This window comes from Branchiostoma belcheri, unplaced genomic scaffold (assembly GCF_001625305.1).
Source record: "Branchiostoma belcheri isolate BF01 breed outbred unplaced genomic scaffold, Haploidv18h27 scaffold59, whole genome shotgun sequence".
Taxonomy (NCBI): domain Eukaryota; kingdom Metazoa; phylum Chordata; class Leptocardii; order Amphioxiformes; family Branchiostomatidae; genus Branchiostoma; species Branchiostoma belcheri.
Window position 1 is genome coordinate 205223 of NW_017804231.1, and position 22975 is coordinate 228197.

The following is a 22975-nucleotide window of genomic DNA, read 5'->3' on the forward strand; positions in this document are numbered from 1 at the left end:
AGGACGCCGCGACGGTGGCCAACGTACTTTTCACGGATTTCATCCGTGAACATGGCATCCCCACAAGCCTACATTCCGACCAAGGCCGTCAGTTTGAAGCGGAGACTATGAGATCCCTTTACAAGGCACTGGGCATAGAGAAGACCCGTACAACCGCCTACCACCCACAAGGGGACGGCTTGGTGGAGCGGTTCAACAGAACACTGAAAGACATGCTCTCCAAATACGTCTCCACCACCGGTGATGACTGGGATGATCATCTCCCACATGTCCTGCTCGCCTATAACACTTCGGTGCATGCCTCAACAGGCTTCACACCCTTTTTCCTCACCCATGGGAGGGAAGCGAACTTGCCGGCAGATGTGATATTCGGCCCAAACCCGCAGGCATCATCAACCGTCACCTCAATGGCCTACGCCCGGTCCTTGGCGTCCAGCCTCCGGACAGCCTTCAAACAAGTGCGGCAAAACACACGGCAGGCAAGCAACAAACAGAAGTTGGCCTACGACGTCAACGTCTCGCACAAGCCCTATCAGGCTGGCGAACGGGTATGGCTCCACGATCCCACTACCGTACGACAGAAGCTGAAGCCCAAATGGAAGGGGCCTTACACTGTCATAGAGCGGCTCCTCCAAGACGGTGAACCAGGCGTCACGTATCGGATCCAAGACACCAAGGGCCGAAAACAAATAGTCCATTACAATAGGCTAAAAAAATGCCATACCCTACCTCAGCGGGATCATGCTGTGAACTTGCGGGCCGCACCAGCGACGAATCAGCGTGACACCTCCAACCCGCCGTCACCAGCGGCGAATCAGCGTGACGCCTCCAACCCGCCGTCCCAGGGGACTGGTGTGACAACGAGAAGAGGTCGTCGGGTGCGACCACCGTCCCGATACGACGACTTTGTGGCTGTTAGGGACTGACACCGCCCTTCATCCAGCTCCACATGTATTCACCCCTTGATGGACAAGGGTCTTTGCAGGACATATTGCTGCGTTGCGGAGATTCATGGGATTACCCGCAGACACATGACTGTGCAGGACATATTACTGCGTTGCGGACCCATGGGATTACCCGCAGACCAGTCCTTCTGCCGAACTTGACTATTAGTGGGCAGAACTGGACCAACCAGCCTGCAGAACTGAACAGTTCTATACAACTACATATATACCTAACGTTATATATTTTTCTTGTTGTTTCGTTATCCCATTATTGTTATTCGTCATTATATTCTGTAGTTAATGAGTCGTTCCAACGATGTTATATAGTTGATATATTCACCACGTTATGTATCGTTAACTTCAGGAGAAGTTAAGTTCTTCTACATAGGGGGGAAGCGTGTAAGGATACAATATACACCCCCACAAAAACTATTGGACCAGTCCGGTCAGAGGTCACGGACTGCACATGTTCTGACAAGAATACATTTCATATCCCAGCACTTCTCGCATCTTCATTCCTGGAGTGATTACTTATAAGTTCCAATATCTTCACCAACTGGACACTTATAATAGTATAGTTATAAATAATAAAATTGAATCTCAAAGTTATTTGTTTAAACGCGTTGCATTTCTATTCAATGCTATACTTTCAAGAAATTTTGTTCACTGCAATCATAGTGCAATACCTGCATTTTGTCCTTCCCCACTTCCCATAGTCAAATGTCTCTTTTCTTTTTCTAGAGCTTGGGCGATGGCAAGCAGCAGATGCTTAAGATGCACCGTGATGCTATGGAGGTAAGACATGTTTATCCAGGATAGTTTTTTTTTTAGAATTTGCTAAAGTGAACTTGAAACTATTCACAAGCAGCGGTATTTAATTCTGGCAAGTTAATATTGATTTTTACCAGATGTATTGTCCAGAAATGACTTTTTTCCTTCTGTATACAGTCGTACCAGAAGGAAGTTGAAGATCTGAAAGCAGATTTGAGCAGAACTGAACACCAGTTAAGGGTAAGTACGTGCTGTTTTATAGCTGTCAATAAATAGGACTGAATTTTGCACCTGAGACTTTGTGTGGTTATTAACCATTGAGTACTATTATTCTGAAGTTGTTTTCTGCCCCCCTCCCCGCCTGTCCTGTCCACCAGGCTAGGAATACAGAGGTGGAACAGCTGAAGGCCAACCTGAGCCACCTGCGACTGCGGTACACGGAGGACATCCAGGGACGTGACGCTCACATGCATGAGCTACAGAGACAGGTCACTGACCTCCAACACTACTGTAACAGTGCAGAGGAGGTGGGTTCTTACCTTTCATTCAATTATCTTTCATTCCTTCATTCAAAGAAACTGGACCAGCATAATGGAGTAAGTATTTCTGGGATCAGTACTATACAATCATATATTCCTTAGACCTCACTATGCTGACATTAAAAGCACTTCACAGGTACATTATTTCCTCCAGTTTACCTCATTGTAAACCTTATTGCTAAAAGACAATGTTGACTTCAAGTTTGTTTTTCATCTCTTTTTTTTGCAGAGGTACTTCTACTCCCTGGTAATTGGTGTAAAGCTGAACATGTCTGCACAGGGTTACAAAACAACACACATAAACCAGCTCAAACCACAGGTTAGGTCTCATTAACTAGCTAACAAAGTACACCGGTCACCTGTAATACATCTATACACTTGCACTGTTAGTAACTTGTGTAAGTACATGTATAGATTTAGTGATTCAGATCACAAAGGTCGTCATAACATAATCTATTCAAAATCTAACTTTACTTGGAATTCCTTACAACCTCCCTGATGTTATAGGTATTTGTTAGACAGACAGTTTTGAAACATTTTTTTACTTCCATCTAGACGCTGTATGAGAGAATCCGCAGTACGGGGACGAGTGTTGAACACTGGCCGGGCTGGGTCGCTCGAGAGCTGGCCTCACTTGCACAGCCCCTCACCAGGCAGTAGGATAAAAACACTTTGTCTTGCAATAGTTTTGGCACTGACTCATTTACAAATTGTAAGACATTTTCCCATGTGCTATGAAGTGTTCACCAATGATGATAAGCAAGACTCACAGTAACTTCTCCATTTCCGGCAGCCAGTGTTACTAAGTGACAAGCATTATCTTTTGGAACAAATGTTACTGTTGAATTTGTGTCAATGTCATCAGAATGATTGTTTATTTTATCATCAGTTCATTGCATGCTTTAAATGAAACTCAATTGATTTTAATAGACAGATGCAATGTTTTTCTCAATGGAGTGTGTATATATCTATATAGTTACTGTGTATGAAAAGCAATGCAGTCCTATTACGGACTGTATGGTCCAATACTGACATACTTGTCTTAGTACTCGTTAAAGCAATTTTGTTGACAAGTTAACCTTTCGGAAAAGAAATTGTCAGTGAATATGTCTCTGGACTGTTTGACTCATAGCAGGCTGCCTGGCAGCAACAAATTTAACATGCCACTGATCTATTTTGATATCAACCACCAGTATGTTCAACAAATGATCTAAGATATATCCAGCCTCATGGAAACTTGAGGTATGCTTAGGTTGGATTTTATCAAATTGATGTTATCAAACTGTAAATATTTTACAGTATATCTCAAATGATGTATTCTCCATACATGTATCATGTACCCAAGGACCTAGAAAGCTGTGAAGTCACTAGGAGGATAGTCAGTGTTAAGGTAAGTTCAGCACCAAGGACAGGACCAGTATGACATCACTAGAGGGATAGTCAGTTAAAGGTTAAAATACATTGTATGTGAATATTCTTTTAGGTGACAGATCTTTATTCAAAGAAATGGAAGTGTAAATTATGCCCTTTTTAGTAAGTCTACACCTATAGGCAATGCTTCTTCTTGTCGCAAATTACCTTTGAGCCTTAAGAACAATTAGCTTGAATATATAAAAGGAATTCTTTGTACCTAAAGAGGTATTTTGTACCCAAAATCTTATTTTGATTAAATAATTTTCTTGGAAACGTGTCTGTAGTTGATATTGATGTCAAGCAACTGCATAAATTCTCTGAAGACTCAGATGTTCCAGATAACGTCTGCTATATTTTATCTATGACCGACTACTGTTTACAAGTATGAGCTCATGTGTACTCATGTAGCAAGCAATTTTGATTCAACGTTACTCATAGCTGCTTTAATCCAACATCCAATCTTTGATGTAATTCCAGGTAGCATGTTACTTGTTATCTTGAATTCATTGTTACACGTTGTTGCAAAATTCCTTGTACCGTTATTGTGAAGTTGAATACCAGATTGTCAAAAAATTGCAAGGTCCACAGAGTAGTAAAATTTGCCAGAATGCAAACACAAATAATGAGACTTGTAAGTGTCAGAATTTGTTGTAGTACCATATTGAATTCACATGAACAATTTTGGGATTGGCCTTTAAACAAGGTGTTACATAGACAGCATAAATTTCTACTGGATAGACTAAAGGGGATTAACAGTAAGGAGGGATATGTACCAAGACAAACCTATCACTTGTAATAAATATAACACGTATATAGGTCCTGGACATTCAACATTGCTATGTCATACCATCAAATCACAATGTCCTTTTAATGTTTACAAAGTATTAATTTAACCAAATACCCAGTAATTGATTATTGCAATTTTTCAGACATGCCATATACATTTTGCATTTAATCAGTTTACACATGCAATTGGATCATATACAGGTAGAAAATTTCTCTTTAAGACATGTTCCTTTTCTACAACTATAGCCTGTCGCAAGCTAATAAAGACAATGCTAGAACAGATTAATAATTATGTCCTTTCCATATTCATTGGCTTATGGTCTCTTCATAGTTACTTTAAACACATTTTCCCTTGAGAAGTATTCAAAGGGCAGAAGGTCTGTATAAAAGTGTTTTGTTTGTCCATGACCATCCATTTTCCAGTCTACTGTAACTTGAGTGTAGTTCTGTCAGTATCCTACCAACAGCATGTTACTGAACAGTATGTGTTACTCTGTACACAGTAGAGAACAAATTTCTCGTGTCCTCTCCTCAAGCTTCTTTCCTTGTAGTACAGCTACCAACTGTGGATTTCTGAATGGAGTAAAAATCAAATGTCACATTTTGGAAAACTGGGAATTTTGAAAATATAATTGACTTACAGATTTAAGTACTGACAGAGACAAAGATACCATAATACATAGGCTAAGACAGATTCTTTCAATTGACAGGTGACACTTAACTGGATATTTAGCAAGATAAAATACATTGTGTGTATGAAATCATAAGTGACCAGTAAGATGCAAACAAATAAACCAACTGACATGCAAACAAACAAATCCCTACCTATAACTTCATTCAGGTGGTTGTTGAGCCAGTCTTGTGTGATGTCATCCAGGTGGTTGTCAAAGTCCACCATGTTCCTAAAAACTTTCTGGTTCAGGAGTCCAGATGCAGCCGATAGACACTGCTCGTCTAACGTGATGCTGTAATGTACATTTTCAAAACTTTGCCCTTTTCTTATTCCCTGACACAATGTTGTATTTCTAATTAACAACTTAATACAAATGGTTATGTTACCAGTATATATTTCTTGTCTAAAAGTTAATATTTCAATGAACTAAACTTTATATGGGTATATTTTCTTATCCATATCTCAGGCAACAGCAAAGAAAAAACTCAACCAAAGTGAGTTACTTCTCCAACTGCAATCAAGAAATCTAACTCACCTGTCTGGATTTCTCTCCTTGAATTTGCCTTCTTGTAAAGCGTACACTCTGAACACAGCATCTTCCATGTCAGGAGTCATTTTAGTGTTGTCAACCTATGGAGTACGTTACATGTAACAATAAGAAAACTGATGCTATATTTATGTGAAAATCCTGAAAATAGGAAGGTACAAATGTTTTATTAATGATAAATACAGCATGACAGATGGAAAAGCCATACTAGTACTTGTACATGCTTGAACAGGATATCATCTGTTACACTTATAGACGTACACAATGTATAGACCTACCAGAGACTTGATAAGCACAGTTTCATGTTTGATCAAAGAAACAGCTGTTGTGGTGTATGCACGATTTATAAGGGGCAGGTTACTTACCATGTATAATGATGCATCATTGAAGTTGTCACATATTCTCTCCATGACTTTGTGTGTAATGGCATTTGGGCTGTAATAAAAGGGTACATAAAACACAGTGTAAATTTTCAATATACTGATATTGAATCAATCTTCATTTCTAAGACTGCTCTCTGATTACACAATTATATCTGCATATACATGTAACATAATTAGTAGATTTACATATTTCACTGTGACATCTTTGTTTTTGCGTTCTTCCAGCTTGGCTGGTGGATTTAGCTGGCTGTGTACAATTCTGTTCTTTTCTATTGCAGTTGTTGATAACATTCTGCCGTGTGTTCAGTCGTTCCCTCGGTCACAAATCATTTTCTTGTTTGCACAACGTTCCAAAATTACTAGTAATTTCCATAAATTTGTACCTGGAGTCCTTGACGTGCTCATTCGCGTGGTAGTACCCTGCGATGATCAACTTGTTCTGCTCACAGTAGGCATCAATCTAAAAAAAAAAAAAACATACACATATGAATGTTAGTCGTTTAACAAAAATCACAGAATGAGAAAGTGCCCCCCTCCCACTCGTACATATTCAGGGATACGAACCTGTGACAAAGCGACCTCCAACATGGGCGCCAACCCCAGCGCTAGGTGAAACAGCGGCACACATTCCACTACACACACGATCTTGTCGTCCTTGTATCTCTTCCTGTCAGCCAGGAGCACGCCGTTGACGGCGCAGTGCGGGTATTTGGCCGCGTGAAGAACGAGCTTCACGTACGACCGCACGCTTATTTCGATTTCCGCCATTTTGGAAATAACCTCTGAACTTCCGTTGGGAGAACACACTTTGGTTACGTCATATCTACACAGCAGACCAAAAACCATTTCTATACATTTAATAATCATATCTAACTATTACAGTCTTACTTTGATATATGTCATCTGACGATCTGTCAGCTTTTGATCTATGTATTAAAGGTAGATTTATTACATTTCATCCCCATATCACAATGGTTTGATCCAAAAAATTAAGGTGACTGTCTCTTTTTTATACCTCCATGCTGACAGAGACAGTGCAAGGTGTCTTTCTTCAGTGGAGCACACAGTATCGTCAATTATGTTACCGATACATTGGTTGGAATAGGACTGGTCAAGACTGAATGCTATGGTAATTTGATTCTTCACCCCTAAGTTTTTGTCAAAGCTTCAGAACATTCTTGGTTTGAATCATAAATTTTGCCAGTCTCACCTGTTAAGAAAACACTGAATGATGCTGGGAATCAGCCTTGCCCTGTGTGCAGGGCTGTTTGCAGCCCTGGCATCAGTGTGTGCCAAGATTGCCATGGCAACAGAGGAGGCAGCTGCGACCTGCCAGGTGCTGGTGTATCAGGTGTCGTCCCTCCTGCAGCAGGAACAGGGCGATGGGTCCGAGGCCTTCTGTGGGTTGGTAAGTTTGTGTGATGTCGACTGTGTGTAATAATCATTTTCCCATCTTCTGATACCTTTACATTCACGCACATTATTGCAGTCAATAAAGATATAATAAATAACGACTCCTAATAAAAATGATTGCCCTTGACTTTAGGTCCTGACGTACTTTCGGATGACCTGTTTTGGGATGGTGTTTGTGTTGAATGCTGTGATGTGGGTGTTCTTCACCAAGGCTCTGGCAACCTGCAAGTCCTCCGTGGAGGCCACAGTCACCAACACAGCCGCTAACTTCTTTTTCTCAGTAAGTTTCTCCTTGTCAGTTACATAATCACGTAGCAAGCTGTAGATCTGTGTGTAGTGTCATAATACCATAAATATTGCTACCAGTATAACAGATTCTAAAAATACTAAAAACATATACTATGTAATGTTGAATGTCTTATGTACGACTATTTGTGAAATTCTTCTTCCTGTTCTTCCTATAGGGTGTCCTGGGCAGGGTTCTATTCCATGAGGCCCTGTCACTGCTGTGGTATGTAGGAGCATCCTGCATCGTTGTTGGACTGTTGTTCATACACAGGGGAAGTGACACAGGCGAAACAGATCCACTGACTGCGACTCATGTCTCAGAACAGGACAAGAAGCACAGATAACAGGAGCACAACTAATGCTTCATCACATGTATTTGTACTGTACCACAGACTAGTTTTGTCCTTTTAGACCTTAGTTATGGATACAAAAGAACATTCCAAAGTTGTTCCCAAAATCTTAATTACCATTAATTAATTAATCAATTAATTGATAATTGTTTCTGGCCTGCCTCAACTTCCAGATTTCTGAAGACTAGAACCACGGCGGTACACAACAAGATGGAATTCAAGGCTACCATAGTTTATTACATGTAACAGTTATGTTATATGACTGCAAAATCATCTGTAATATATAACAGAATATCAGTGACTGCAAAATCATCTGTAATATATAACAGAATATCAGTGACTGGTCAATAAAGTTTTATGTAAAATCAACTGTGTCAGTGTATTGTTTTCTTCATTGTCTATCATTGATGACAAAAAAGAAATAATGTTTTCATACTTTAGAAAATGTTACCCTAACTGTGCTATTAGATTTTTGTGCCTGTTCCGTTTGAAATGATTTTGATAGATTTATTTAGAGGAGGCGAAGAATGCCCGTAAAACTGCAAAGTTATTACGAACGGACCCCCAGGAGGACGGGGAAGCTTAGGGATGGCTTTTCAGCACCAAGGACTAGCCATGCATGACACCAAGGACAAAGACAACTTCAATTGTGGAAGTTATGATGAGGACAATGAAAACTGTGACGAGTAAATAAATCTACAGACAAGAAAGACACAGTTGCTATAATTTATTGACCAAGGACATTGCATGTATCAAAGATATTTAGACATGATTTTTTAATTACTAGCAAAACATCACGTCTTCTGTCACTGTCACTACTGAATGTGGCAAATACAAGTAGACAGGCATGTCCTGTTAGTGGCTATTGTTGAGTCCAGCATTAGTGTTAACATTACACTTGTTGCACCATCAGATACAGCACATGGCCACACTTATAATGCACAACAGTTCAAACTTTTTGGGTAGTTTGTATCACACTTTGATATCCCAGTTATGCTTAGAATGAAACATACAAACAACTAAGCACAGAGCATCTGAGGCTATTGCATATGATTTGCTTGTTAAGGTGATTTTAGGAATATTTTGCACTGGTGTATGATACTCAGCAAGGTATGCTATATTATACAGTATATTCTTGCACATACAAAACACCTTTAGGTCAGGAACATTTTGTTCTGATATGTGCTCTACCACTTGATATTCTCTATATACTATGCAGCATGTATTGACAACATCAGAATACAAACATACTTATCAGTCGTGCTTAAGGCAGGGTTGCACTTGTTTTACAGTAATTTTGTATTCTAAGGCTATATCCATTACTACATCACTTCAAGTCTTATGTTGTCTATAACTGTTTACCATTTCACTGTTACAAAACTGCTATTTGCAATCCACTGTGTAGCATGTACTAGCTATAGTCTTGACTGGCTTCAGTCTAACAATATTAATGTCCTGCTGCTTTTGTTACAATCTACCTCTCAAAGTTTAGCTTTCCACAGCTGATTCTGTAGTACAAAATGTGATGTTTTTCTTACACAACACAAAATTGCAAACAATGGTCAATCAAAAAACATTGTCGTCTTGTCATATGTAGCACCTTGTACAAGAACTCACTAAATCAAGTGTACAAATGCCATAGTTACACAAACAATTACAAGTATTTGTCCTCTAACATCAATGTTTAAGCAGTCATGATTCACTTTGCTGATACTTGATCTAAAACCATGTCTTAAATTACACATCATAACAATAGCTATGACTGATCCCTTTCATATGGCTTAAAAGTACATTTTTATATAAGAAATGCCTTATAAAAAGTCCATCACCTTTCTGAGTCTGGAAATAGGTGCTGTATATGCGTAGGCAAGACTTTTTAACTTTGAACACCAATACTTAAAACAGCTGTATGCTTTATTCATATTCTTTAAATAGTAGAAATTTGTGCGACTTAATGTGTTGCCAATAATTCATATGGAGCAGCAGCAACATAAACAGGACTATGTTTATCTACAATGAAAAGGAAATCTTCTTTGGGAAGTCCATCAGAGGACCTTCCTCATTTGAACATCACTATTAAAAGAAGTCATGAGAAAAATGTATACTTTATCATCTAAATCACCTACTGCTACTGCAGAATTCAGAACAAGTAAAGCAGCATCAAGAACAACATTATTTACAGACAAAACAAGCAGATACTGACATGACAATACAAGCAGATACTGACATATCAAATCACTTTCCATCCACAAGGCTGTCATCCAAAACTATACCCGGTAGTAGAAAACAACACATGCTAATTTCACATAATGTTGTCAATTTGTCATGGGAAAAGTACTGTTCGTCCAACATTACGACTGTGGTAATTTTGAATCCTACTGGTATGTGAATTAGATTATCTTCTCAACCTGTTGCTGTGTTCTACATGTACAATACTAATCATCACTAGTATGAAATGCTGTAAAGCAGTAATAGAATTACATCTAGTCTCTTATTTCTGCCTTGGTTATGAGACTATGGTATCAATATCCTTGCTATCATATTCCTTTGCTTATCCCCTGAAACTTGTTTAAATTTATATTATGGATACTTTGCCCTGAATGGCTTGCAAGCAACAAAAGGCTGACCATATATTGCATGCCCATATTTTAGACCACCAGTTTTATTAAAATTTAGGCAATATGGTCTTCAAAAGGTTGTCATCATTCTCAAATCCAAAGTACATAGCAAATTTCCAAACTAATCTGAAAGATTCCGTAAAGTGGTGATGGACTGTTTTTGCCATGTACATTGAATCTAACGAAAATTTAACATTGTGGAAGTGGAAAATGATTATGAGTAAAATAATTTTTTTTTCAAAATTTTTAAAAAGAGACATACATTTGTGCACACATTCTTGGAAAACGGAGATATGTCCTTGCTGAATATTTCCAAGAGGGAAACAACATTCAAATTTCAGTTTAAAGCCACCTCTCTTGGGCGCAAAATACTGAAAACAAGGAACAGGCTCTGGGTCCTTCACTTGACCTGTGCCCTTTGCAGAGGAGGCGAGGCAGATTGCACCTGGATCCTGATAGCAGCTGCATCCTTCTTCAGGTGTGCAGGTGAAATGACAGGCGTGGAGTGGAATTTGGGCAAGTTCTGAGCAGGGGAGGAGTCGCTGGTGTTCCAGCTGTCAGCGGTTGTATCTGCTGAAGGGTCTGCAGATGTCAGGAGGCCACTGAAAGGAGAAGAAGTAAATTAGCAAATGCATGAGACAAAATGCTATAATAGAGAGATATCAACTATCAGATGGAAAGACTGAAAAACTACATTGTACAGTGGCAGTCTTTTGCAGCTGATTGAGGTATGTCCACAGAGACCTCAATGTCTACGAATACAAAACTACAGGCATGGTGCTCTGCTGGAACAGTCATACATTAGACTGAAGGGGGTCTGAGAGGACGTGTTATCGGTAGAGCAAAACAGCACCGAAACAAATACATGTAGTGCACCACACACGACAACCAAGTCTGGAAAAACGGCAACTGCATGCAAAAAACACGACCTGAAAGACAACAGGAGTTAGTGAAAGAACCAAAGCACACAAATCCACCATGCCGTGCCATCCGAGTTAGCACACCCAAGGCCCCATAGCCCCTAACAAGGACCAGCCACCACAACAACGTCTCATCATGCCTGTTACAGAGACAGAGGGAGGAGTGTGAGGACCTTGTTCTGTCGGTGAGATCTGAACTGCCCCCCTCTTCCACCTGACTCCAGCGGAGGGCTCCGGCGCATTTGTCGCTGGGGATTTCAAGAAGTTGTTGAACATTCCACGGAAGGTGGAGCCAAACTTTTCGATTGGGCTCAGAGGAGAAGGTAGTTCTGATCTGAAAACGATGATCCATATGTGAGGTTGGAAAGAGTGCTGAATATCAGCCCCATGAGAACCGTGTTGGGGAAGGGGGGGTGAAGGGAGGGTGACCACTGCTATCCAGTTACAGAATGTGGAATGAAGGAAGATGGCCCACATCGAGGTTAGGAGTACAAGATGTAAAATGATGCATATCTGGAGCCAACTTTTCTTCTTTGTGAGACATAAGTTTCCCATTGTTCATCATTTAATTTGTTTTCCTGCTTTCCTTCTCCTTCTCATTCTACATGTTCTTGAAAGAGACTAGACTACAAATCGAGACTAGACTACAAATCGAGATTAGACTACAAATACATTTACTGACTGAAAAAAACAACGTGTTTCAAGTACATCAGTATATGGACAAGTACTGCAATAGCAAGAAACAACATAGATGGAGCACAGCACCCATGTCACCCACCTTCTAGACACCATTCTGTTCTCGCTTGACTGCAGACTGCTGAGTGTGACACTGCTGGTGTTGTTGGCTGTCTGGTCATGGATCTGGCCCTGGTCAGCCTCAATGGCTGATGGGAAATCTGCCTCTGCAAGGCTGCCCTCACTACCCTGGGCAGGAGAATGGCTCTGTCCACCCAACCTGAGACAGAGAACATAAAAAAGCCATGTTTTAATTGCAATCTTGGCTAATGCAAGAGATGAATTTGTTATGTGCGTATGAAAGACAGATGACTGCATGCTGTATAAAAAAATATTCGGAACTTCTTCTCTTTTGAGAAATCAAATGGTGTGCCCCTAGCCTGGGTTCCATCCTATTCGTATGCCGGGGCTCCCATACTCCCCCCCTTAGAAATATTCTTAGGGCGGAGTATGGGAGCCCCGGCATACAAATAGGATGGTACCCAGGCTAGTGTGCCCCTGGGGTAGTGCCAAAAACTGAACCATCAGGTAAGAAGAAACATCGGAATCTAGACTGACCCTAGTCGCCTTTCCAGTTCCTCCTGCCTTGCCTTACTCCTGGCCAACTCAGCCTTCAGGGCTTCTACTTCATGGTTCTTCTCCAGCACTTCCCTTCTCAGGTTGTACACACACTCCTCTAGAGACTCACACAGGGCCTGTACAAGTGATACATAAGCCTTGAAGGGGAAGGATACACACATAAAGGATTAGGTCTACTTCAGTAAATACAAAATAGGAGGGGCCCACAGCAAGGTTAGAAACTCCATCAGTTGGGGTATATCTTACGGTTAAGTCGTCCTATGGCCTTTTTGAGGCTGTAGGGGCAATGGGATTTTTGGGGAATGTTTAATTATCTCAAATAAGACATGCATGTGAAATAAGAACATGGGTGGCAGGTTATCCTAAGTGCTGACTGGCAACATTCAAACTACAGCTAAAAAAACACACAAGATGATCTACAACACACTAGAGTGCATATGAGGTTACTGTATGTACTACTGGAAGTCAAGCAAGTGTCAAACATGATGTTGTACACACATGTGCACAGGTAATACCTGGAGGGGGGCAACTTGTATTTCCACAGAATGGGAGAAGTTACCGCTGGTGGTGAAATTCCGACCCTATTTCAGGAAGTGATACAGTTTTAGGTTAACTTAACCATTCTATAGGGTGTTTGCATTCACGTGACTATGAATTTTTACTAGACATGATTTGATTTTAGGTGCCCAGGTGGCTTGTTGTGGTACTGCAGCAGAAATTTGTGATTTAGAAATCTCGTGATCTGGACATGGCAGGGGAATGAATTTGGAATGGTAAATACCTCTTGTGCTTGGAAGAATCAATGCGGAATCAGCCTTCAAGCAATAGTTTGCAATAAAGTTTGATATTTCATCATTACTAACATCGTCTGCCATGCCAGATTACTAAACCTGGAAGTTGTCAGCTACATAATGTAATAACAGTCATGACATTAGGCACAGACAAGTTTATAGGTCTGATGACTCTTCCAGGTTCAATCAAGCATGGCAGTTATGTCACATGCAAACACCCTGCTTTTGTCCAAGCACTCCTTATTTTGGTCCGAGTCCTGTTGGATTTATACAAAACAAATAGATTTAGTCAATGTTATTGTACTTTGGGGAGCATTGCGGAATAAGCTTCTCTGAAAATGATCGATATTGGTACTTTGATCCTTTGTAAGAATCGGTTGATTGAAATCAATGATAGAAAATTGAGGGAATGTCAATGGTTATGACATCAGTAGTTTTTCACACACAGTGTGCAGTATTTCTCATTTAGCGTGTCCGTGTCATTAATTGAATAATTGGTTAGTTACTTGGGTATGCTCTAGGGCTCAATAATGCTCTAGGGCTCGTGATCACAGCCATCAGCATTGCGTGGTCATTTCTGCAAAAGCAATGTTACTCACAGTGCTGCATTGCAGTAAGCTTTAGTTCTTCATGATTGCATTTGTGGTGCAGGAATCAGGAGTTACTGCATGTGCAAGAGCGCCACACGTTGATTAGGGTCGGAATTACACCACACAGCATCAATCCTGGTTGGTGTACAGAACTGCAAAGCCCTGGATCACAGAACATACCCTACTCTCCTCCAGTCTGTCCAGCGGGTCAGGGGGGTCGTCCAGACAGAAGAACTCTCGCACAGGGTCACTGGAAAAACAGAGTGGACAGTCAGATTCACCTGGGGCAAATAGTCCAACAGATACATAAACATGTGTTTCAAACATATACATTGTACAGTTTTTGTACATGTATAATCTTTAATTTTCAGACGGATCTTTGATAATAAAGGAACACTATATTAAGTTATTTTTGTCATCATAATAATCCAAGATTTCAAACAAATCTAAAATTTTTACATTCTGTTTGTAAATGTTGAAGCAGGATTAAATAATAATATAATAACCTTCAAAAGTATTAAGAGTTTTGAACTTCTGATATTCAGTTCAGATCTATTGAGTTGGTTGTAATGAAATGGTTGTTATACATGTACATGATTGTCAGTCACATTAGTCATGAAGATATGAACTTACCTGTCAACAATATCAACATGCCCGATGACATTATTGACAAAGGCCTGCAATCCCAGAATTCTGTCCTCTAGGAAATTGGGGTCAAAGTTGTCCTTGAACCAACGTTTGGGTGGAAGTGCCAGGCGGAAGGTCGGGAACAGGTTTCTCAGCTACAGTCAACAAAAACAAGTGTTATTAATGTGTTTATAGCCATCTTATGTAACGTTTCTTCCATCCTCGAAAATGTTGAGTAATGGAAGCATAGGGCCTAGGAAAAAAAATGTTGTGCTTCATGATCTGACATCTGAGTGATGAAACATTGAACAATTCGTTTTCCAACATTGATATTGAAAGTATGAGTGTCCTAACCCCTTATGCAAATTTTACTTAATAGAGATTGCCAAAGTCTGAATAAAAAAAAAAGAGGGGAAAAAAGCTAATCCCTACCTACTGACCCTATTTTTTTCTGGACTGAAACAGGAAACACAACATTTTTTTCCTAGGCCTAGTTAAAATGTAAAACTGTATCTGGTTTCTGTTGCTATTTCCTGTTTTGTCTGTAGTGTAACACATCTAAAGTTCATTGCAGTGGGAGGCTTAAAGAAGTGTAGTCCCGAATCACCAAGCAGATGTGGGATAAAGGATCACACTATTCATTCCCTTCACCAGTGGTAACCACCTCACCTGTAAATATCTCATCATTTCTGAGTAAAGCCAGGACTGAAATTAGATTGAGACATAACAGCAAACATGAAAACACAGGTTATAACAAGCACTTTGGAAAGCTTGCAGGACAAGACAAACAAAGACCGCCACCTATCAATGGACTTGAAATGGATAGCCTAAGTACAATCCTTGCTATCTCCTAAAAATGCAATCTTCTTCAACACATTAGCATGCACTGCACAGCTAAACAGGTGTGCATTTTTGAGCAATGATTTAACCAAGGATAGTACTTAGGCTGGGAAATTTCAAAATAAAAGTCAATGGCAAGTGAGAATTAGTAGAGACAATGCCTTAATCCTTGCAAGTCAGTTAGTCTGTCAGTCACAACTATGGAACACATGCTGTATTCCACTAGCCTGGTATCCATCTATGTTGGGCTCTGTCAGCCTAACTAGTTCTTACATAGAGTTGATGGCTCGATACAGATGGATACCAGGATAGTGTTCGACTGCGGAATGCAAAGAAACTGAAGCAAATCATATGATTAGTACAAAGTCCATTTGAGCTCTGAGCTTGTAGCACTGGAATAGCTCAGTTAGCACAACTGTGCAGCATGTTTGAACAGTGTCTGCCAGCATCTGTTTTCTGGTTTTGCACCACAGCGTCAGCTCATTAATTGGTCAACACAACACTGACTCAACAGTTAACGTTACATGCACAAAGCTGGCCACCATGCTGGGAATAGCCTAATGTGCAGGCCTCCGAGTGGATGCATATTTCAATACTGCATTTTGTAGAATTGTTTACGGTATTCCCGCCTTGGGAGGATGGCTGGCAAAAGAACGCCGTAAACAATTTTACAAAACGCAGTATCAAAATGCTCAGAGGTCTGTCTGCACAGGAGGCTAGCTGGGAAGGGAAGAACATGGGTTAAGAATCTAAAGCAGTGAGCCGCAACCAAGGGATGAAGGATGAGCCATTTTTTTTTCTACACAATGAGTACTTGTCAAACCTAAGAACTGCTAAAGAAAAAATGAAAACAAGAAAACGGTTCAAAATGTAATTGTATGCAATAAACTACAGATTAGAAATTGTGGTACATGCATGAGTTACATCACTTATGTTCGGAGGTCATGCAAGGCATGCTGGGTAGGCACCTTTCCCATGACTCCGTCGTTGTTTTCCTCGTCGTCACACAGACCAAACCTGTAGCCTGGAAAACGTGCCTTCAGCTGTGGGGAGGGGGGCAGTGCATGGACAGTGCAGTTACATTCATGTACATACATGTAGACATGCAAAAATAAACCAAGTCATACACCAAGATGCAATAATACTTCATTAACAAGTGTCAACATGCAAACATAAAGTGATAGATTAATGTAATAAAGACATCTTACACCTAAAGTGAGAGCTAAACTTTTTCACAAACTGCTGCCATATCCAAACATGTTTTTCCTTGACAATCAAGCTCAAAATTAAGTTTAGTATTGGTATGTGTAGCATTGAAGCAGCTTTCCCCCAAATTTTGCCTTTTTCATTTACAAACCCAGAATGTATTGCATTAGAAACAGGCCCTGTAAAATGTTATGCATGTACCTTATATTTATAACCTTATTTGTTACCTTAAACTTTTGACCAATGACTGAAAGAAAAACATTTTACAACTTGAAATCTACATATGAGCAAATGAAAAGGAGGTCATTTTAATAGTGATACTAGTTTGGAATCTTAATTGTAATGGAAAACCTTCACAATACATATGTATAACAACACTCTTGGACCCACCTTTTCATTCAACCTCTGAAAGTCGGAGTATCTCCTAAAGACAAACCAGCCCTCGTCAGCCTCAACTTGTACATGGATCTTGAAAAGCTGTTGACAGAAAGCACAACATTTAGACATGTAGCTGACCTAGATACAGTAGACATGACTGCCACAGATAACAGAGTGAATAGGTCTGTGAACAAGACTGTCATGATAAGAATCCCTTATCTTGTTCCTACAGGACACACATAAAATAGCTGGTGGGAAATACATGTGCACTGTGGCATGCAAGCAACTTGACATTATGACATTTAGGTAACTGTTTTTGTTTCAAATTACAAAATCATGACCAACGGACAACTTTCAACCTATTCCCAAGGGACATAAAAATTTTTCAATTAAAGATTTAAAGTTTTAGATGGAAAATTATATTGTGGGGTAACATTTTTCTGCCTAGAATTTGGTACTGCATATTTTCCACGCACCTGTTCCTGTTTTTTCTATAATCTATGCATGACAAATATGCTAGTTGTGAAGAAAAATATGTTTGAAAGGGTTTTAACAGCTGCATCTACACTTGTGATTCAGAACACTACAGTATGGTGTTGTATGAACTACCAGGGGTATCATGCATGGGAATGGCATCTGTTCATGACACGCTAGTTAGAGCTGAAGGAAGTAAATACCCCCCTCCCCAACCTGTAGCCAATACGGAATTGGTTTCAATAGCTTAGAAGCAGCTTCATGAAAATTTGTAGCAAACAAGTATTATTGATTCTGCTGGTGCTAGGGTCAAAGGGTGTCTTTAAAAAGGCCAGTGTGACTCTCACGAGATTACTCAAGATCAAACCATTAAGCCTTGAGGAGAAGGGGGTAGTGTAAAAAACATGTAAACTTTCATTCATATCTGTTGGTCCTTCATCCTTCATGGCTTCAATACACGATCAATCATATTCCCTTCCTTTTTAAGATCTCATGATTTCTACTTGTTTCCCAACTACAAGTGTGAGTTTTAAAAAAAAAATATCCATACAAAGTCTACAGTTGATTACTAGTATTATCACTAAACTATCAACCTGACACTTATCATGATTAATGAGCAAATCAAAACAGTATAAATTTTCTTCAATAGTAAACATTAAAGGATCGCTAGATTTTGCAATGTACAAAAGCCTGCCAATTGTAGAGAATATGTCTACTGGAAGCAGTTTTCTATTGGTTTGTGGCTCGTGCACTTATCTTCATTAATCAACTGCTGGTGACTTATCACTTCAAACTGGTTTTATGGCATTCTCATTCGCCGTAAAATAGCTTCTGGGCTTTGCAAAGTCTGGCCATCCTTAGAAAGTATGCAGACAATGTGCGGAACCAAAATGACATATATACTGTACACATTATCCAGCAATGAGTACTTTTCAACAAGAATCACTATCATTAGCAACAGAAACATACCTATATCATATAAACCACACAGAGGCTGACAACCTGGCTAATCACAATGGACAAATTAATGGGGTCATAGTGCAGAGAGCTATACCTGTACTCTGAGTAATTTATTTTTCCTTCTTAATTTTTATTAGTGTTTCAGAGGGAATTTTCGAAGCCATACATTCGTATTGATATTAACCACATTGCAAAGTTTAACATGACTGATAATGTTGTTAAGTCCCATGGGAGGTCTGCAACAATTGTAATTATGTACTCTGCCGACCGTATAGATCTACTGTTCAATTTGTTGTAAAATTGGACCTCTTGCAGGCACCAGTGGTTGTGTATTTCTCCACCTAACACAGTGAGTAACATGAGGAAATTGTATTTCCAAGTGTATCAACACACACATGTAACTAACAACTATCTGCAATCCTTTGGTTTGTAACATCAAATGTAATTTGCCTAACTTTTCCTTTAGGAAAAAATAACCTGATACAAGGAGACAAATTCTCTTACTCTTAGATAACAAATCCTCATCTTTTTATCCCATGGCACAAATCTATACTAACATAGGTAACAAAGTAACATGCCTTGTTTCAATCTGGGTTTTAAATAATGCATGAAACAAGCAAGGAGCTAGCCTACTGGGATTGCTCTCACATACAGTCATGTAATAATCAATATTCTGTAACCTTACGTCATATCTGAGGCTAAAATATGCATATTTTAACACATTAAAGACCAGACATTACAGTTCTTAAAAATGTCAGACTTTGGACTGAAGTGAGATATGATATTTGTTTAAATATAAGAAAAGTTGCCATGGCAAATAACAATACAAAGATGTTAGTGATCTTTTACTGTTATCCTTTAGTTCACTGATTACCCTATCCCTTCTGTCTTATGTGATGTATCAATGACAAATAATGGTACAATATTAATTATGACTTTGATAAGCCTGATAAATGTGCAAACCAAATTTAAGACATATTCAGTCCATAGGACACTAGACCAAAGCACTTTACACCCTTCATAATGGATAGCAATTACGCACACAGTGGTGCTAAAAAACATTGTCCCAGTTGACATGAACTTTCCATGGGTCAGACACACCTGTTTCTCTATGGAGCATGTTAACATAACCCCTGCCTTTTCTTTTATCACAATCAATGGACTGTCAAAAACAGCTGCCACGTATCGGCTAGAGAAAAGACCAACAGTCTACAGAACAAAGCAGAAAACTTGCCCCACCTAAAAACGAATTTCAGACAATGATTTTTCCTCACAATATCTTGTGGTGTCTATAATTTCTTACTACCAAACAACTGAAGGTGAATTTACAAACAGGATAGTTCAAATAAACTGCCATTGATTAAATCTTATGATCCATCAGATGATTTTCATTGTCCTTGTCAGGTGATTTCAAAATGAGATCACAGACCTTTATACAGTGTCTCATGTACATAATTATGCAACCAGGTGTCAAACTAGGCTACACAAACTAAAATTACACAATATGAAAAACAGCATGCAAATATCCAGACACTAATGAATGCTGTGGATGAATTGACTTGAAGTTTTTCCAGAATATGAAAATGTCTGGGGGGCAATTCTAGAGTTCAGTTTTAAGTGTGTAGTGTGTCTAAAAAATCAATGAGGCAGAACAAAGCAAAAATTCCAACATGCTTTTGCTAACATTCAGCCTAACTTACTGAACCCAAGAGTGTATAGAATAACATTTTCTAAGCTTAACATATTTAACCTTTGTCACACATAAATTCCTTCGAGGCCCTGACAAATAAACAGGCCTGAAAGCTTTGTCCAAAAATGTACATTTCCCATTACTGTTTACCCTATCCGTGACATGTCCTAAGTCCTCTGTGATTCTGGCAAAGATGGTGGAACAATCACATCTTACAGTACATTTATTGTTATGTCTACAACATGATATAATAGTCCTGGCAGAATACCTGCACTGTTTGTTCACGTCAAAGAAACTTAGCCTTTAATACCTGGGGAGTCTGGCCAAGACAAACTGTACGTATGTACAATAAAAGCCAAATGGACAACTAATGTACACATATAATATTCCTTTCTGCTTTCAATTCCTTAATCTAGGTGAATGCTGGGGTTACTAGGCAGTAAGGCTTTTTACCCTGGATATAATCTGGATCTGCCTCTCAGCCTCTGACAGTTGTTTTTCAAATGGGGCATCTTATATATAACTGACAGGATGGGTCCAAAGCCAGAAAATCTCATCTAAATTCTAATGGATAGGTTTATGCAGCAAACATTTAAAACAAACTGCTGGTTGTGAAAATTTGCTTTTGTCAGACAAATTTCCACAGGATTGTATAGCAAATTATTAACCTTGTGTGGCTGTGGCCTTATCTGTACTGTGTCCTTTTCCCTGCTAACTTCTGCTTTAGCTATTACACACTGTGGTGCACACAGTGCTGTTACATACACAATGTGCACCACAGTGTGTAATAGCTAAAACAGAAGTTAGCAATGAAAAGGCACTATAATTAATTTTGCTAATTTAAAAACAGTGTGGTCCTGGACTGTATTTGAAATCTCTGTGTAAAATTATACTGATGTTGCCCCGGCAAAGATGAAGATGAAGACATATTGGATGTATTATTGATCGATAATCCACCAAACAGTTAAACTCACTGGAAACAAAAGATGTTGGGTGTTAGTTGATAAAGATGCTGGGATCGTGAAGCATTACTGTACATTTTTTTTATTTCTGATGAATTCATAACTTACCGTATATCTTGCTCGCTGCTCCATAATTTCATAGCCTACAATGGGAACTCTCAGTCCTTCAAACTCCTCGGATAAAGGTGAGGTCTGTATCTGATGGGTGTGGTACGAGAACTCGTGTTGCGAGCTTGTTTCCGAGCAGTCCAGCATGCTGCTGGCCGCGGTCGGAGGAAGGCCCTCCACATCCGAGGGGGATGGAGTTCTGTCTGTGCCTTCAGACTCCACAATAGAAACTGCATCAACGGCAACCTCTGGTTCCACCTCACTGTCTCCATTGTTTGGGTCGTCTGTCTCTACTTCAGAGGAGTCTGCAGTAGGGGGGTATGGGGAGGTGGGGAGGGGGGATGACCTGGAGGGGGAATCACTTGTCCGCCTGCCCTCCACAGTTCTGTGCGGATTGTCCTGTCTTCTCATCCCAGCAGGTTGCATGTTGAACAGAAGTCTCTTTGATAACTCCAAGCGCAAAATTCAAACCATATGGTGGGGTTCTTGTGTGTGCCCCTTGTGGGATTCCCTTGTCCAGTACTGTAGCAGTAGGTAGTCGTGTAGTTCACCTAAAAATCTGGCGAAAGAAAAAAGGAAAAGGACGAATTTGAGAAATTATATATTTGTAAATTAGCCTATGTGGATTGGTGACTACAAAAACTCCTGTGCTATTGTAAACATAATCCCCCGAATACAGTATGAAAGGTGATCGAACTTCATTTGGACTTGAGCATACAACGTTTAGGTTACCCGACCTTGCTCTGATGGAATTTTCTGGTAAGGTTGGCAGTGTACAAAGATCGGTTTATATCAGTTTACTGCCATAGGAGTCAAATTTACGTGGAAATCAGCATATGCGCTTGAAAATAAACGACCAGACCGAAGAGTGTTGACAGGAAGAGATAAAAGGACCCCAGTCGCCAAGAAGCCAAAAGAACAACAAACCTTGATCACCGGCGGTTGCGTGAGAAGAAAAACGGGTCTTTTTGCCGCGGGATCCCGCCGGAAATCTCCCTTTTCACCGTCTTTTCTGGACCAAATGTACCACCATGGTCGTCTGGAAGGTCTGAACACGGTCTCCGTTGACTGATTTTGGCAATAAAGGCTAGATTATCAACAGTTTGGAAGGTATATGTGTCAGCCCGCTCACGTGCTTATACATCATTTTCAATGGTCTTCGAACTTGTTATCGAGACGTGACGTAATCCTAACCTTTGAACCTAGAAGCAACCACGTGAAAAGGAGGGGGACTTGTGTAGAAGCGACATCTTGTGATCGTTATTTTTATTGCAGTGATCATTTGTTTGCAGCGTTGCACTTCAGTTTTTACTCAACATAACATTCAATAGCTTAAAGTGTCTACAACATATTAATTTGTGAAGTTCAGTATGTCATAGAGGAGGTGTTT

The 22975-nt window shown here is 39.7% G+C and overlaps 4 protein-coding genes across 9 annotated transcripts in view; 2 read left to right on the plus strand and 2 right to left on the minus strand.

Moving 5' to 3' along the window:
* The window catches only part of LOC109482122 (sorting nexin-16-like), a 13135-nt gene extending 8402 nt beyond the window's left edge, over window positions 1-4733 (plus strand). The window contains exons 9-13 of the mRNA XM_019784814.1: window positions 1686-1739; window positions 1893-1955; window positions 2093-2242; window positions 2484-2573; window positions 2810-4733. Of these exons, the coding sequence (XP_019640373.1) occupies window positions 1686-1739; window positions 1893-1955; window positions 2093-2242; window positions 2484-2573; window positions 2810-2914 (462 nt within the window). The 3' untranslated portion in view covers window positions 2915-4733. The remainder of the gene's footprint in view (window positions 1-1685; window positions 1740-1892; window positions 1956-2092; window positions 2243-2483; window positions 2574-2809) is intronic.
* On the minus strand, window positions 4312-6841 carry LOC109482123 (ER membrane protein complex subunit 8-like). The gene is made up of 6 exons (XM_019784815.1): window positions 6621-6841; window positions 6440-6516; window positions 6039-6108; window positions 5662-5756; window positions 5279-5418; window positions 4312-5026 (listed from the first exon to the last, which is right to left on the minus strand). The coding sequence occupies exons 1-6, from the start codon at window positions 6822-6824 to the stop codon at window positions 5010-5012; spliced, it is 603 nt and encodes a 200-aa protein (XP_019640374.1). The 5' UTR covers window positions 6825-6841; the 3' UTR covers window positions 4312-5009.
* A 359-nt stretch (window positions 6842-7200) lies between these two features.
* On the plus strand, window positions 7201-8184 carry LOC109482083 (transmembrane protein 42-like). The gene is made up of 3 exons (XM_019784743.1): window positions 7201-7464; window positions 7603-7749; window positions 7934-8184. The coding sequence occupies exons 1-3, from the start codon at window positions 7285-7287 to the stop codon at window positions 8099-8101; spliced, it is 495 nt and encodes a 164-aa protein (XP_019640302.1). The 5' UTR covers window positions 7201-7284; the 3' UTR covers window positions 8102-8184.
* Window positions 8185-8819: 635 nt separating this feature from the next.
* LOC109482128 (sorting nexin-16-like) lies at window positions 8820-22773 on the minus strand. Of its 6 annotated transcripts, none has more exons than XM_019784822.1 (10): window positions 22513-22773; window positions 21586-22144; window positions 17404-17490; window positions 16776-16850; window positions 14974-15122; window positions 14521-14590; window positions 13475-13540; window positions 12939-13075; window positions 12424-12600; window positions 8820-11327 (listed from the first exon to the last, which is right to left on the minus strand). In XM_019784822.1, exons 2-10 carry the CDS (start codon window positions 22009-22011, stop codon window positions 11126-11128), a joined length of 1389 nt encoding a protein of 462 aa, XP_019640381.1. In that variant the 5' UTR covers window positions 22012-22144; window positions 22513-22773; the 3' UTR covers window positions 8820-11125. The 6 variants fall into 6 exon arrangements, with proteins under 6 accessions (XP_019640381.1, XP_019640379.1, XP_019640380.1 ...); XM_019784820.1 differs by lacking the exon at window positions 8820-11327 and adding an exon at window positions 11367-11979; XM_019784821.1 differs by lacking the exons at window positions 8820-11327; window positions 13475-13540 and adding an exon at window positions 11370-11979 and having other exon boundaries at window positions 12939-13096.
* Window positions 22774-22975: the final 202 nt, after the last annotated feature.

What these genes read in the sequence shown, in the direction of transcription:
- LOC109482123 (XM_019784815.1), bottom strand. Translation starts at nt 6,824, where the DNA reads ATGGCGGAAATCGAAATAAGCGTGCGGTCGTACGTGAAGCTCGTTCTT. An exon ending in TGGAGGTCGCTTTGTCACAG is followed by an intron (nt 6,517 to 6,620) that starts GTTCGTATCCCT and finishes TTTTTTTTTTAG; the next exon opens with ATTGATGCCTACTGTGAGCA. An exon ending in AAGGAGAGAAATCCAGACAG is followed by an intron (nt 5,419 to 5,661) that starts GTGAGTTAGATT and finishes TGTACATTACAG; the next exon opens with CATCACGTTAGACGAGCAGT.
- LOC109482083 (XM_019784743.1), top strand. Translation starts at nt 7,285, where the DNA reads ATGATGCTGGGAATCAGCCTTGCCCTGTGTGCAGGGCTGTTTGCAGCC. An exon ending in CCGAGGCCTTCTGTGGGTTG is followed by an intron (nt 7,465 to 7,602) that starts GTAAGTTTGTGT and finishes CCTTGACTTTAG; the next exon opens with GTCCTGACGTACTTTCGGAT. An exon ending in CCGCTAACTTCTTTTTCTCA is followed by an intron (nt 7,750 to 7,933) that starts GTAAGTTTCTCC and finishes TTCTTCCTATAG; the next exon opens with GGTGTCCTGGGCAGGGTTCT.
- LOC109482128 (XM_019784820.1), bottom strand. Translation starts at nt 22,011, where the DNA reads ATGCAACCTGCTGGGATGAGAAGACAGGACAATCCGCACAGAACTGTG. An exon ending in ACAGACTGGAGGAGAGTAGG is followed by an intron (nt 13,541 to 14,520) that starts GTATGTTCTGTG and finishes TTCCTGAAATAG; the next exon opens with GGTCGGAATTTCACCACCAG. An exon ending in AACAGAATGGTGTCTAGAAG is followed by an intron (nt 11,980 to 12,423) that starts GTGGGTGACATG and finishes CATCGTTTTCAG; the next exon opens with ATCAGAACTACCTTCTCCTC.